Below are 14,200 nucleotides of genomic sequence, written 5' to 3' on the forward strand. Positions count from 1 at the left end.
TTGATGGTTATCTCCCAAAAGCTGGGTACCTGGCAGGGCTTTGGCTGCCTGGGTTGGGGCTCTGGCTTAGCTTCACTCTGGACTGTAAAAGGTGGCATTCTTCACCAGGGAATTCCTCACCCAGAGCACACTGGGGCCAAATTGACTTAAAGCTTAAGGCTACCCAGTGAGTTGATGCTGGCACCAGGACTGCAGCCCTCAGTGCTCGATGCAGGGGGAGTGTGGTGGAGGGCGGGTGTCAACGTGGAGGAAGCAGAGGGAGCGGGGGTCCTGGCCTCTGGCTTGAAAGGAGAGGGCAGAGGGGACCAGGGGCCAGCCTTGGATGGGATTCTAAGTGAAGCAGGGAGACGGGTGCCAGTTTTCGGCTTAATGCGGGGGAACTAGGGCAGCAAGGGGACCAGCGTTGGGGTCAACAGGAGGAATTAGAGGGACCGGGGCCCAGCCTTGGCTCGGGTTAACGTCGAGGCAGCGCGAGGGGCTGGGGAATTCAGCCTCCGGGGTCCACAGGAGCCGGCGGTGGGGGCTGGGGCGGGAGTCCACGCAGGACCAGGGGCGGTCTCCGGCGGGGCGGGGCGGGGCGGGCGGTGGTCACGCTCCGGGCCTGCTGGCGCGCGGCGGGGCGGGGCATCCGTGCGTCTCCTGGTGGCTGACGTCACGGCGCGGGCGTCAGCTGACTGTTCGGCCGCCACCGCCGCTGCCGCTGTCGCTGTCGCCGCCGCCGCCGCCGCCGCCGCCGCCGCCGCTGCCGCCGCCGCTGCCGCTGCCATGGCTCAATACAAGGGCGCCGCGAGCGAGGCCGGCCGCGCCATGCACCTGATGAAGAAGCGGGAGAAGCAGCGCGAGCAGATGGAGCAGATGAAGCAGCGAATCGCGGAGGTGCGAGCCGGGGAGCCTCGGAGCATGCGCGCTGCCCAGGTCCCCTGGCGGCCCCGCGCCACGCTCCGGCCGGCCCTGGAAGCCCTGGGGCGGTGGCCACGGAGCGCGGGCGGCGCGCCGGGGCAGGCCCCTGGCTCTCTGACTTCCAGCAGGGCACAGAAGCAAGCCGGCGACAGTCTCATCTGTGAAATGGGCCTGGAGCCGGGCGTTCTCCGAGGCTGAGGCCACTAGCTGATGACCGGCCTCCGGCAGGAGGGAGCCGAGCCAGTGTTTCTGTTGGGAGGCACGGCGGGGACGGGCCTCTCGTCGCCTCGCCTGGGCACCCAGCGTCCTGGCTCTGGCCCCTCGGCCCTCAGAGCCAGGCCTCTGCCCCCTCGGCCCTCAGAGCCAGGCCTCTGCCCTGGTCCTATGGACACCGGGCAGGGCGGTTCGTCTCCCCCTGGAGAGGCGCGGGGAGGCCTGAGCCAGACCTGGCTAGTCCACTGGCCAGGAGGCTCTTTCCAGAACCCCTTGCACCTGTGAGGCAGGCACGACCCTCCCGGGTGCCAGCGGTTCACCCACTGCTTCCGTGAGTGGCCCGTGATGGTGGTGGTCAGGGAAGGAGCGTGGAGGAGCTTGATCCTTTTGGGGAGACTCACTCATCAGGACTCGGGGCTCCAGGGGAGAGCAGGCTCCTGCCTGGGGAACTGGGGAAGCCTGGCCAGAGGAGCCTTGAAACACCAAGTCCTCATGCCCTGGCCGCACTGTCTGAGCCAGGGTGCCCAGCAAGCAGAAGGTGTATTTCTCTGCCAGCCACCTTCTTGGGAGGCCACTGGTCAGCGAGGGCTTGACATGGTACCAAGTGGGTTGGGGCTGGGGCCAAAGAGAGGCCTCCTGGGAAGCTGTTGATGACATTCTGGGGCCTGGAGGGAGGAAAATCACTCAGGGAGGGGCCAGGCCCCTCAACCACTCTGTTCTTGTTTGCCCTCTCCTCATAACCCTTGGCTTGGGTCTCGGAAGCTTCAGCTTAAAGGCTGGAGATGAAAAAGGCCAAAGGTCAGTAGGGTCGGTGGCTTCAGGCTACTGAGGGACCTGTGATCCCCAGCAGGAGACCTGAAGAGCCAGAGCAGCTCAGGGATGGAAACAGCCCCATTTGGCACTCTTAGCATTTGAAGAGCCCTGCCCAGCCTCATGGAACCTTCCATCGACAAGGGCACAGGGGCAGATTTGGACTATAACGCAGGTCCCTGATGGCCAGCCTGCCATTTCCACAGTGAGGGGTGGTTCTCATGGTGGCTGTCACTCCCCGCAGGAGAACATCATGAAATCCAACATTGACAAGAAGTTCTCTGCGCACTACGACGCGGTGGAGGCAGAGCTCAAGTCCAGCACCGTGGGTGAGCGGGGTGCGGGTGCCCCTCACCCGGGCCCCGGGCCACTCTTCCGCTGGCCCTGCGACTACCTTGCCCCTTGTGCCTCCTTGCTTCAAAGGTCTCGTGACCCTGAATGACATGAAGGCCAAGCAGGAGGCTCTGGTGAAGGAGCGGGAGAAGCAGCTGGCCAAGAAGGAGCAGTCCAAGGAGCTGCAGATGTGGGTCCTGTCGCCGCAGCCCTCGACATGGAGCTAGTGCTTACGGGGTCCCGTGGCTGGTCGGGCTCTTTTTGCACCCTGGGGGGGACCCTGTCTCCAGCTTTGGGACAGGGGTAGCATCTAGCTTGCGATTTGCATTTCTCTCTCCCGCCTCCTCGGGTCCACGCTCACGTCTTTTCACCATGGCGGCTTGTCTTCTTTCTGACCCTCTAAATGCAGTGGGCCCTTTCCCAGCATCCGGTGCCTGAGCAGCCTGCGTTCTCCCCATTGCTCTCTGTTCTGCAGCCCCTGTGGCCCTCTGTGCTTGCTGTTTGTAACAGAGCCCTCGCCCATGAGCTCAAAGTGATCCAGGACAGCAGGACCCGTCTGGGGCAATGGGGACCCAGCCTGGGCTGGGCAGGCCCCACATAGGGCACACAGGTGGCTCTGGGTCAAGGAAGGGGCTGGGTCAGGGTCGGGAAGGACATGATGTGTGATGGGGCCACCTGCACCTCGCTAGGAAGCTGGAGAAGCTTCGAGAGAAGGAGCGTAAGAAGGAAGCCAAGCGGAAGATCTCCAGCCTGTCCTTCACCCTGGAGGAGGAAGAAGAGGGAGGCGAGGAGGAAGAGGAGGCGGCCATGTATGAGGAGGAGATGGAAAGGGAAGGTGAGGGCTGGCTTGAGTCGGAGCCCCGCCCGCAGCCCCTGGGGAGGGGTCCCCAATGTGAGAGGCTGTCAGCAAAGCTGATGCCCTGTCAAGATGGCTCCAAAAGCTGCCCTCTTGAGGCACCACGCACAGTAGACCGGGGAGGGAAGAGGCTGGTCTAGACCAGGCTGGCTGGGCACATTTTCTGTGATGATGGAAATGTTAGAGTCTGTGCCACCCAATATGGTAGCCACTTGCCCCAGGTGGCTCGTATGACTGGGGCACTAAATGGTTAATTCTGTTTGATTTGTTTCAGCGTAAATGTATACAGCCACAGAAATTCCGGGGCTACTAGTCAGACACTGCAGGTCTCAGCTGTGAGAACAAGGGGCTGTCAGGGAAAGCTCAGGATGGCTGGGGAGTGAGGGTAAAGCCAGCCTGGCCTCCACGTGTGCCACACACCTGTGCTGTGCCTGGCCAGGGCACATAGGGTGCTGTCCCTCTCCTGGTGGAAGTCACGGGTCACCATGCACTGAAGACACTACTCAGGGTTACTGCTCTGCTCGGGGCCCACCGGGCTAACCCAGGGGTCAAGGAAGGAGGGGAGGGTTGAGTTAGGCCCTAAGGATGAGGGGAGTTGCATTCGCCAGAGAGGCAGGAGGGGCGACGAGAAAGTACATGCCAGAAGCCCAGCAGGAAAGAGCTTTTCAAAACGTTTGAAGATTGGGAGCAAGTTGTGTCACGGGCCCCTGGAGGGTGTGGTGGCAGTTCTGGAAATTGTGTCACCCAGGGAATGGCAGAGGGAGAGAAGCGAGGTAGGGGATGGTGCTGTGTGGCTGTGGTAACAGGCTGGGTGCCATGGCTTTGAGGGGAGTGCAGGATTGTGGGGAGGAAGAACCTGCCAGCCACCTGCCATTTGGGTTCCATGTTCCAGCAGCCACAGTAAAACATAGAAAAAGAAACAAGCAGGATTTTAGTATGACATTATATTTAACCCAGCGTATCCAAAATATCACCATTGCGGCAGGCGCACTAGCTGCAATGCTGGGGTGCTGTGTGCAGCGGGAGCTACTGGTTTGTGTTTGTGTTTTTGTTTTGGTTGTTGTTGTTTTTGAGACAGTGTCTCCCTGTGGCCCAGGCTGGAGTGCAGAGGGGCGATCACAGCTTACTTCAGCCTTGACCTCCTGGACTCAAGGGACCCTCCCACCTCAGCCACTTGAGTAGCTGGGACTACAGGCGCTTTGTATTTTTGTACTTTTTGTAGAGACGGAATCTCGCCATGTTGCCCAAGCTGGTCTCGAACTTGGGAGCTACTGGCGTGGACAGTGCAGGCCTGGGGGAAAGGTTGTCACCCTCACTGTGTGTCACTGGGGCTTTTATAAAACACTGCTTGGTGGGCTCTTCCCTCCCTCCACAGGTTCCGTTTAGGGGGCCCAGCCACAAGACCCCAGGCTCTAGAATCTCTGCCCTTGAGCATCAGGCTAAAGAGTTTAGATTTGTCTTTTTTTGTTGTTCTTTTCTTTTTTTTCTTTCTTTCTTTTTTTTTTTTTTTTTTGAGATGAGGTCTCACTCTGTTGCCCAGGCTAGAGTGCAGTGGTTTGATCACAGCTCACTGCAGCCCCGACCTTGCAGGCTCAAGCGATCCTCCCACCTCAGCCTTCTGAGTAGCTGGGACTACAGGTGCGCCACCACACCCGGCTGATTTTTTTGAGTTTTAGTAGAGATGAGGTCTTGCTATGTTGCCCATGCTGGTCTCCACCTCCTGGGCTCAAGCGATCCTTCTGCCTCATCCTCCCCAAGTGTTGGGTTGACAAGCGTGAGCCTCTGTGCCCGCCCTAGGCTTGTCTTCTAGATCGACTGTTCTCAAGGTATGCTTGGGGGACCCTGGGCGTCGGCCATATCAAAATCATTTTTATAATAATGCTATGATATTCGGCTTCCTTTTGTTCCAGAGATCACCACAAAGAAGAGAAAACTGGGGAAGAACCCAGACGTTGACACAAGCTTCTTGCCTGATCGAGACCGTGAGGTAAAGGCTGCCTGGCCCTGACCCCGGCCTCGACTCCAGCCCTGGTGGAGACCCTTGCTTAGGGAGCCAGGCTCTGCGTGCACCCTGAGCAGCCCTGGGCCTCACCCGTCTGCCTGCTCCCTCTCCCAGGAGGAGGAGAATCGGCTTCGAGAAGAGCTGCGGCAGGAGTGGGAAGCCAAGCAGGAGAAGATCAAGAGTGAGTGTTTGTGGAGTCAGATGCGAGGGGCCTGGGCCCAAGCCAGCTTCCCTGTCCACAGTCTCCTGGGTGGTGCGCTGAGCCCCAAGGCTGCTCTTAGTGGGGCTGGAGACCAAGAGGCAGCTCTGCCTTGTAGGTGAGGAGATCGAGATCACCTTCAGCTACTGGGATGGCTCTGGGCACCGGCGGACAGTCAAGGTAGGCAGCGTGCAGCCTGCTTCCTGCTCACCATGGGCCCAGCCTCCCTCAGGTTCCGTGGGAAGGAACTGACCTTCCTGACTTGGGAAGCCCCAGGGATCCTGAGGATAACTGGCTCCAGGGCCTGGCCCCCTGTCTGGGGAGTGAGGCCCAGGCCTGGCTGAGGCTCTGCAGTGTCTGGCAGGGCCCTCTGGGCCTCTGCCTTGTTGAGAGCCCTTCTGCAGGCTTCCGCCTTCCCTTGCCAATTCCTGGATTCCCGGATACAGATGAGAAAGGGCAACACCATGCAGCAGTTCCTGCAGAAGGCGCTCGAGATCCTTCGGAAAGACTTCAGTGAGCTGAGGTGTGAGGTGTGCGTGTGTGCACGGTGGTGTGTGTGGCACCTGTGGCTCCAGCCCGGGTGCCAGACACCCAGTGTGATGTGGGCGCTGTCTGGGCAAGCAAGCAGCATGCTGGGCACTCTCCTCCCAAAAGAGGGGGTCAGGCTCCTCTTCCCTTCCCTCCCACCAGAGAGAGCTTTGCTGAGAGCGGCCTGCCTTGGTTCCTTAGCCCAAAGGTGGAGGGTGCTGGGCGCCAGTCCTGTGCTCACTAAACCATGGAGCTTCCCTCAGAGCCAACGGGCCGCTGCTTCCCAGCCCCAGCATGGGCTCTCCTGCGCTGGCTGTCTCCTCCCTCCCTGGGCAGGGGTGCTGTCCTCTTGCCCACGCCCTCCTGCCTTCCTCCCTCAGGTCTGCAGGGGTGGAGCAGCTCATGTACATCAAGGAGGACTTGATCATCCCTCACGTGAGTCCCTTCAGCCCCAGTACCCGCAGTGGGTGCAGCGCCCTGGGCTTTGGCTCAGGCTGGTGGGGGCAGTGTGCGCAGGCGGGGAGTGTGGGGAGGGGCCGAGATGGACCATCAAGACGCCGCTTTCCTGCCCTTGGCTCCCAGCATCACAGCTTCTACGACTTCATCGTCACCAAGGCACGGGGGAAGAGTGGTGAGTGCCGCCGACCCAGCCGCCCCCATAGCACCTTGCCGCCGATGTTGTCACTGGGGCAGCAGCGGGACATTGGGCTGTCACTTCTCCCCTGCAGGACCACTCTTCAACTTTGATGTTCATGACGATGTGCGGTTGCTCAGTGACGCCACTGTGGAGAAGGATGAGGTACAGCGTAGGGGGCCATGTGAGGGGGAACGGGTGTCCCTGGGCTATGGAGGAGAAGCCAAGGGAAGGGGAGGTCAGCAGGCGGCCCTGTGCCCTCTTCCTCCCTTAGTCCCACGCAGGCAAGGTGGTGCTGAGGAGCTGGTACGAGAAGAACAAGCACATCTTTCCCGCCAGCCGCTGGGAACCCTATGACCCTGAAAAGAAGTGGGACAAGTACACGGTGAGGAGGGGCTGGCAGGGACCCCTCCAAGTTGGGGATGGCAGCCAGCCCCTGCTCACCCCTCGCCTTCCTTGTCTCCTCTGCCCACCTTGTCCTCACACCAGATCCGCTGAGCATCCAGGAGGCTGCGCGGCCCTGGCTCCTCAGCTCCCTCAGTGTGCCCCGTGGTGTCACCGGGACTCCAGGCACCCGCTCCCCTGCGACCATGCCAGGCACGCTGGGAGGAGGACGGCAGCTGCTCGTGTCCTGCCCCTGCCACATCAGTGACTGCTTTATTCTTTTCCAATAAAGAAGTGCACGTGTCAGAGCTGGAGCGCCTGCATCGTGAGAAACCATTTGTGTTCGGACCAAATTCATTTGTCATTTTGACCATTTAAAACTGTACAATTTGGTGGCATTTAGCACATTTGCCATGTTGTGTAGTCATCACCCTGGTCTGCTTCCAGGACATTCTCATCCCTCCAAAGGCCCTGTGGCCATGGGCAGGCTCCTCCCCTCACATCCCCCCACCAGGCTCTCATGTGCTTTCTGTCTCCATGGATTGACCTGTTCTGGACGTGTCATACGTGCCTGGGGAGTCTGTCACCGTGGCAGCCCCACCATCCCTGAGGTGTCTTTGTGGCACTGTGCTTCTTGACCGTGGGCACCTGTTCTTGGGCAGTGGTGGCTCTGGTGGGTGGGAAGGGGGTTCCTCCCCAGGCCTCTCTCCCAGGCCCTTGGGCTCCTGTTGAGTTTCCCGTAGGGGACGTGGCCGTCCTGTGGCCACGAAAACCCATCCTGCCTTCCTTGCTGTGGGCCGTCCCAGCACAGTCGTTCTGCTGTGGTGCCCTGTGCTCGACACTTGCCTGCCCTGCCCTAGCTAGCCCTGCTCAGACAGCCCTTGGGGCAGGATCCAGATCGGGGGTAGGTCCAGGACCCCTACTCTGCCACCTCAGTAGCTGGTTCCCCAAGTTCCACTTGGCTAAGCTGAGGCAGGCAGGCCTGGCTCCAGGAGGCTGAGGAAGGCCAGCTGACAGCTCCCTGTTTCCTCCCCTGGCCTGAAGCCAAGAAGAAAGGGCAGGGGATAGCCCTGGCAAATGTGGAGATCTGATGATGGTGCCCGATAGTGCAGAGGCCCAGTGTCTCATTCAGCGTGGCCGGGAAGTAGCCACCTGGCGTCACTAGGAATAGAGATGAGAGTAGACTAATGTTTTCTTTCTTTTCTTTTCCTTCCCTCCTTCCTTCCTTCCTTCCTTCTTCCTTCCTTCCTTCCTTCTTTCTCCCCTCCCCTCCCCTCCCCTCCCCTCCCCTCCCCTCCCCTCTCCTCTCCTCTCCTTCCTTTCCTCTTTCTTTTTTTTTTTTTGAGACTGGGTCTTGCTCTGTCTCCCAGGCTGGAGTGCAGTGGTGCAATCTCAGCTCGCTGCAGCCCCCACCTCCTGGGCTCAAGTGATCCTCCCGCCTCAGCCTCCTGAGTAGCTGGGACTACAGGTGTGCACCACAATGCCCAGCTATTTTTATTTTTATGTACGTGAAAATTGGAACAGAATTAAAAAAAATTTTTTTTTGTAGACATGGGATCTTGCTCTGTTGCCCAGGCTGGTCTCGAACTGCTGGGCTCAAGTGATCCTGCCACCTCAGCCTCCCAAATTGCTGGGATTGCAGGTGTGAGCCACTGTGTTTGGCTGAGTAGGCTATTTGATGCTCTGGAACCAGATAAGGTCACCAAGGATCAGTGTGTGCCAGGGGTGGTCACCCACTTTGCTCACCCGGGCCTCGTTCCTGGGGGCTGTGTGTGTAGAAAACAGAGAGGGAAACAAACAAAACAAAATGTAGAACAACATGAACTGGCCTTTGTGGCGTGGAGACATTTAAGCTGACATCCAAATGACAAGAAGTCAGCCATTCCGATGCGGGAGGGAGTGTTCCAGGCAGAGGGAACACCAAGTCTGGGTCAAAAGTGAGCTGGAGGCCGGGTGCAGTGGCTCATGCCTGTAATGCCAGCACTTTGGGAGGCTGAGGCGGGTGGATCACTTGAGGTCGTGAGTTCGAGACCAGCCTGACCAACATGGTGAAACCCCGTCTCTACTAAAAATACAAAAATTAGCTGGGCGTGGTGGCAGGTGCCTGTTATCTCAGCTACTCAGGAGGCTGAAGCAGGAGAATCGCTTGAACCCGGGAGGCGGATGTTGCAGTGGGCCGAAATCACGGCACCACATTCCAGCCTGGATGACAAGAGTGAAACGCCGTCTCAAAAAAAAAAAAGAAAAAAGAAAAAAGGTGAGCTGGGCTGGAACAAGGGGAAGCTACCTTTTTCCCTCATCTTCACTGTCCAGCAGAAGTCATGTATTCAGGCGGTTCCCATGTCAGCATGGAAGCCAGTTCCTGCAATGTCCCCAACAGAGATGTGCTTTTCTTCACTGCCTGCTTACCTGTTCTCTTTCTCTAGACAAAGACAAGCTCCTACGGCTGCCCCTCCTGGCCCTCACCTTTCTCGCATGAAAGGTATTGCGCTTGCATGCTGTTCGACACCGTGTGATATAGTGTCCATTAGCGATATATCCCAATACTCGGCATCTTTCCACATGGGTGCATAGAGACCCTCATTCTCTCTTCAGCTGCAGAGTCGGCATGGCAGATATTGGCCAGCTCCACTCCTTAGGGCCTGCCCACTTGGCAGCCTCATGGGCAGGATGAGGGCCGGCTCCCCCAGCCTTGCCCACACAGTGCCCTCACTCGCCGCCAGGAGACGCATGCCAAGCTGAGATGGAGACATGGTTTCTCAGCATGGGGTTTTGTTTCTTCTTTGTGTTTTTAATTTTTTCAACTGAGGAAAAATTCACATAACAGAAAAGTAGCCATTAACCATTTTAAAGTTTACAATTTGGTGGCATTTGGTACATTCACATTGTTGTGTGACCATTGCCTCTCTCTACTGGAACATTTTCATCCCCAAAAGGAGACCCCGTGGTTGGTTATTCAGCAGTCTCTCCCCATTCCCCCACTCCCCAGGCCCTGGCAGCTGCTAATCTACCATTTCAATGGATTGGACTGTTCTGGAAGCTTCACATCAATGGAATCATACAATACATGACCTTTTGTGTCTGGCTTGTTTTTCTTAGCATCATGTTTTTGAGGTTCATGGCTTACTTTTTATAACTAACTGAGTCGTAGTCCATTATCTGTGTACACCACATCTTGTTTATCTATTCATCCGTGGATGGGCATTTCAGGTGTTCCTACCTTTCGGCTATTATTGTAAATAATGCTGCTATGAACATTCGCGTACAAGTTTTTGTTTGACCTTAGTGTGGTTTTTAATTTGTATTTCTCTTTTCACATGTTTCAAAACTATGTGCATTTTATTTCTCCTGCAAACTGTCTATTCCTGGCATTTGCCCATTAATTGTATTGTTGGTCTTCTTTGTTTTTTGTTTTTTTTTTTTTAATAGAGACAGGATCTCACTATGTTGCCCAGGCTGGTTTTGAAATCTTGGGCTCAAGCGATCCTCCTGCCTTGGCCTCTTGTTGGTCTTTTTTTATCTAGAAATCGGTCAGGTGCAGTGGCTCCCGCCTGTAATCCCAGCACTTTGGGAGGCCGAGGCGGGCAGATCACCTGAGGTCAGGAGTTCGAGACCAGCCTGGCCAACATGGTGACACCCCGTCTCTACTAAAAATACAAAAATTAGCTGGGCGTGGTGGTGGGCGCCTGTAATCTCAGCTGCTCAGGAAGCTGAGGCAGGAGAATAGCGTGAACTCAGGAGGCGGAGGTTGCAGTGAGCCGAGATCGTACCACTGTACTCCAGCCTGGGTGACAGAGCGAAACTCTGTCTCAAATAAATAAATAAATAATATGTAGAATCCTAGGTACCTTCCATGTATGAGAGAGAGTACCCCTTTGTGTTATACAGTGCAAATACTTTTCCTCGTTTTTCATTAATTTGATGGTGTTTTTTAGACACGAGAAGTTTATTTTTAGCTAGCTGGACTCTTTTGTCTTCTATGCCTTCTGGGTTTGAGGTCGTAGTTAGAAGGTCTTCTGGAAGTCAGTGTTATAAAGGAAGTGATTGGAGGCTTTTACCAGGAGCAAGACATAATCTTGACTTAAGTTTTCCAGTCACTCTTGTAGCAGTGTGGCAAAGGGACTGGGGGAGGGCAAGCATGGGAGGCCAGTGAGGAGGCCACCACAGCCATCCTGATGAGAGGCTGGTGGCTTGGACCAGGGTGGGGACAGAATATCAGCTTCTGGATAGATTTTGGGGGGAAAGCCAACAAGATTTGCTGACGAATAGGACATGGAGTTTGAGAGAAAGAGAGGAGTCAAGAACTCCACTTTGGCCTGAGCAAGAGGAAGAAACTTTACTAAGATGCGGGGCATGGGAAGAGAAGCAAGTCTGGGGTGAACAATGAAGGCTTCGCTTGTGGAAATGGTATGTTGAGATGCCTATTAGATCCAAGCAGAGATTTGGATCTATGAACCTGGAGCCTGGAGTTCACAGGAGAGCTTGAGAGGATGGAGTGAGAAATTGCAGAGCTGTCAAGACAGACATGGCTGATGCTCTGGAACTAGAAAGATCACCAAGGGAATCAAAGGGTAACACCTGCTCGTCCGGTCAAGCCAATGGATGAGATGACAAAGATGGGACTAAGGCCAGGCACAGTGGCTCACGCCTGTAATCCCAGCACTTTGGGAGGCCTAGGCAGGTGGATTGTTTGAGCCCAGGAGTTCGAGACCAGCTGGGCAACATAGTGAGACTCTGTGTGTATAGCAAATACAAAGATTAGCTGGGTGTGGTGGCACACGCCTGTAGTCCCAGCTACTTGGGAGGCTGAGGTGGGCGGATCACTTGAGCCCAGGAGGTGGAGACCAGCCTGGGCAACATGGTGAAACCCTGTCTCTACAAAAAATTCAAAAATTAGCCTGGCGTGGTGGCATGCACCTGTAGTCCTAGCTACTTGGGAGGCTGAGGTGGGAAGATTGCTTGAGCCTGGGAAGGCGAGGCTGCAGTGAGTGGTGTTCATACCACTGCACTCCAGCCTGGGTGACAAAGTGAGACATTGTCTCCAAAAAGATCATTATACAAAAATCAATTTTTTTAAGTTTTTTGAGATAGAGTCTTGCTCTCTGTTGCCTAGGCTGGAGTGCAATGGCATGATCTTGGCTCACTGCAACCTCTGCCTCTTGGGTTCAAGCGATTGCCCCCCTCCTCAGCCTCCCGAGTAACTGGGATTACAGGTGCCCGCCACCATGCCTGGCCAATTTTCGTATTTTTAGTAGAGATGGGGTTTTGTCATCTTGGCCAGGCTGGTCTCGAATTCCTGATCTCAAGTGATCCGCCCACCTCTGCCTCCCAAAGTGCTTGAATTGCAGGCATGAGCCACCACACCTGGCCAATCAATTGTATTTCTATACACAATCCAAAATGAAATTAAGAAAATAATTCCATTTATAACAGTGTCAAAAAAGAATAAAATACTTATTAATAGATTTTTTTTAAAGAAGCATGAGATTTGTACACTGAAAACTACAAAACATCATTGAAAGAAATTCAAGAAGACCTAAAAAATGGAAAGACATCTGTATTAGTCATGGTTCTCCAGAGAAACAACCAACAGGACACACACACACAGTTTATTTTAAGGATTTGGTTCACACAATTGTCGGGGCTGACAAGTTGGCGTGAAATTTGTAGGACAGACTGACGGGCTGGAAACTCGGAGAATTTCTGTGTTACAGTCTTGTTGTTGTTGTTGTTGTTGAGATGGAGTCTCACTCTTGTCGCCCAGGCTGGGGTGCAGTGGCATGATATCAGCTCACTGCAACCACTGCCTCCTGGGTTCAAGCGATTCTCCTGCCTCAGCTTCCCGAGTAGCTGGGATTACAGATGCCCGCCACCATGCCCAACTAATTTTTGTATTTTTAGTAGAGACGGGGTTTCATCATGTTGGTCAGGCTGGTCTCGCACTCCTGACCTCAGGCGATCCGCCTGCCTTGGCCTCCCAAAGTGCTGGGATGACAGACATGAGCCACCGCGCCTGGCCTGTGTTACAGTCTTGAGGCAGAATTTCTGCTTCTCCAGGAAACCTCGGGTTTTGCTCTTAAAGCCATCCAACTAAATGGATGAGGCCCACACACATTATCAAGGGTGATCTCTTTTACTTAAAGTCAGTTGAGGGCCAGGCATGGTGGCTCATGCCTATAATCTCAGTGCTTTTTTTTTTTTTTAGACAGAGTCTTGCTCTATCTCCCAGGCTGGAGTGCAATGGCACGATCTTGGCTCACTGCAACCTCCCCCTCCCAGGTTCAAGAGATTCTCGGCCGGGCGCGGTGGCTCACGCCTGTAATCCCAGCACTTTGGGAGGCCGAGATGGGCGGATCACAAGGTCAGGAGATCGAGACCATCCTGGCTAACACGGTGAAACCTAGTCTCTACCAAAAATACAAAAAAATTAGCCGGGCATGGTGGCGAGTGCCTGTAGTCCCAGCTACTTGGGAGGCTGAGACAGGAGAATGGCGTGAACCCGGGAGGCGGAGCTTGCAGTGAGCCGAGGCCACGCCACTGCACTCCAGCCTGGGCGACAGAGCAAGACTTTGTCTCAAAAAAAAAAAAAAAAAAAATTCTCCTGCCTCAGCCTCCTGGGTAGCTGGGACTACAGGCATATGACACCATGTCAGGCTAATTTTTGTATTTTTTGTAGAGATGGGGTTTCGCCATGTTGGCCAGGCTGGTCTCGAACTCCTGACCTCAGGTGATCCGCTCACTTCAGCCTTCCAAAATGCTGGGATTACAGGCTTGAGTCACTGCACCCAGCATATCCCAGTACTTTGGAAGGCTGAGGCAGGAGGATTACTTAAGCCCAGGAGTTCAAGACTAGCCTGGGCAGTGTAGCAAGACCCTGTCTCTCTCTACAAGAATAGGAAAAGTTAGCCAGGCGTGGTGGCACTTGCCTGTGGTCCCAGCTACCTGGGAGGCTGAGGCAGGAGGATCCCTTGAGCCCAGGAAGTCGAGGCTGCAGTGAGCCATGATCCAATGCCGCTACACTGCAGTCTGGGTGATAGAGCGCGACCTCAACTTGGGGGGAAAAATCTGTCTATCTATCTATCTCTCCATATATGTGTTTAATAAAAGTGGGCAAATGACTTGAATAGACATTTCTTCAGAGATCATATACAAAAGGCCAGCAAGCACATGAAAAGATGCTGAACACCATTAGTCATCAGGGAAATGAAAAAGAAAACCTTAGCGGGGCGCGGTGGCTCACACCTGTAGTCCCAGCACTTTGGGAGGCTGAGGCGGGAGCATCGTTTGAGCCTGGGGCGGTCGAGGCTGCAGTGAGCTATGATCTCACCACTGCACTCCAGC

The 14,200-nt window shown here is 55.4% G+C and overlaps 1 protein-coding gene across 4 annotated transcripts; it reads left to right on the forward strand.

The window, feature by feature from the left end:
* Window positions 1-622: 622 nt before the first annotated feature.
* FAM50A (family with sequence similarity 50 member A) lies at window positions 623-7,195 on the forward strand. 4 transcript variants are annotated; one of them, XM_054676949.2, is made up of 13 exons: window positions 623-876; window positions 2,168-2,252; window positions 2,347-2,446; window positions 2,946-3,091; window positions 5,023-5,099; window positions 5,229-5,295; window positions 5,432-5,493; window positions 5,760-5,836; window positions 6,222-6,276; window positions 6,424-6,472; window positions 6,570-6,640; window positions 6,750-6,860; window positions 6,965-7,195. In XM_054676949.2, exons 1-13 carry the CDS (start codon window positions 766-768, stop codon window positions 6,971-6,973), a joined length of 1,020 nt encoding a protein of 339 aa, XP_054532924.1. In that variant the 5' UTR covers window positions 623-765; the 3' UTR covers window positions 6,974-7,195. The 4 variants fall into 4 exon arrangements, with proteins under 4 accessions (XP_054532924.1, XP_054532922.1, XP_063660321.1 ...); XM_063804251.1 differs by having other exon boundaries at window positions 673-1,444; XM_054676947.2 differs by having other exon boundaries at window positions 639-876; window positions 6,222-6,472.
* Window positions 7,196-14,200: the final 7,005 nt, after the last annotated feature.

This window comes from Pan troglodytes, chromosome X (assembly GCF_028858775.2).
Source record: "Pan troglodytes isolate AG18354 chromosome X, NHGRI_mPanTro3-v2.0_pri, whole genome shotgun sequence".
Taxonomy (NCBI): Eukaryota; Metazoa; Chordata; class Mammalia; order Primates; family Hominidae; genus Pan; species Pan troglodytes.

Coding starts and splice junctions, on each gene's coding strand:
- FAM50A (XM_054676947.2), top strand. CDS start 766: ATGGCTCAATACAAGGGCGCCGCGAGCGAGGCCGGCCGCGCCATGCAC. Junction 2,447..2,945: donor CAGTCCAAGGAGCTGCAGAT/GTGGGTCCTGTC, acceptor GCACCTCGCTAG/GAAGCTGGAGAAGCTTCGAG. Junction 5,494..5,759: donor GGCACCGGCGGACAGTCAAG/GTAGGCAGCGTG, acceptor TCCCGGATACAG/ATGAGAAAGGGCAACACCAT.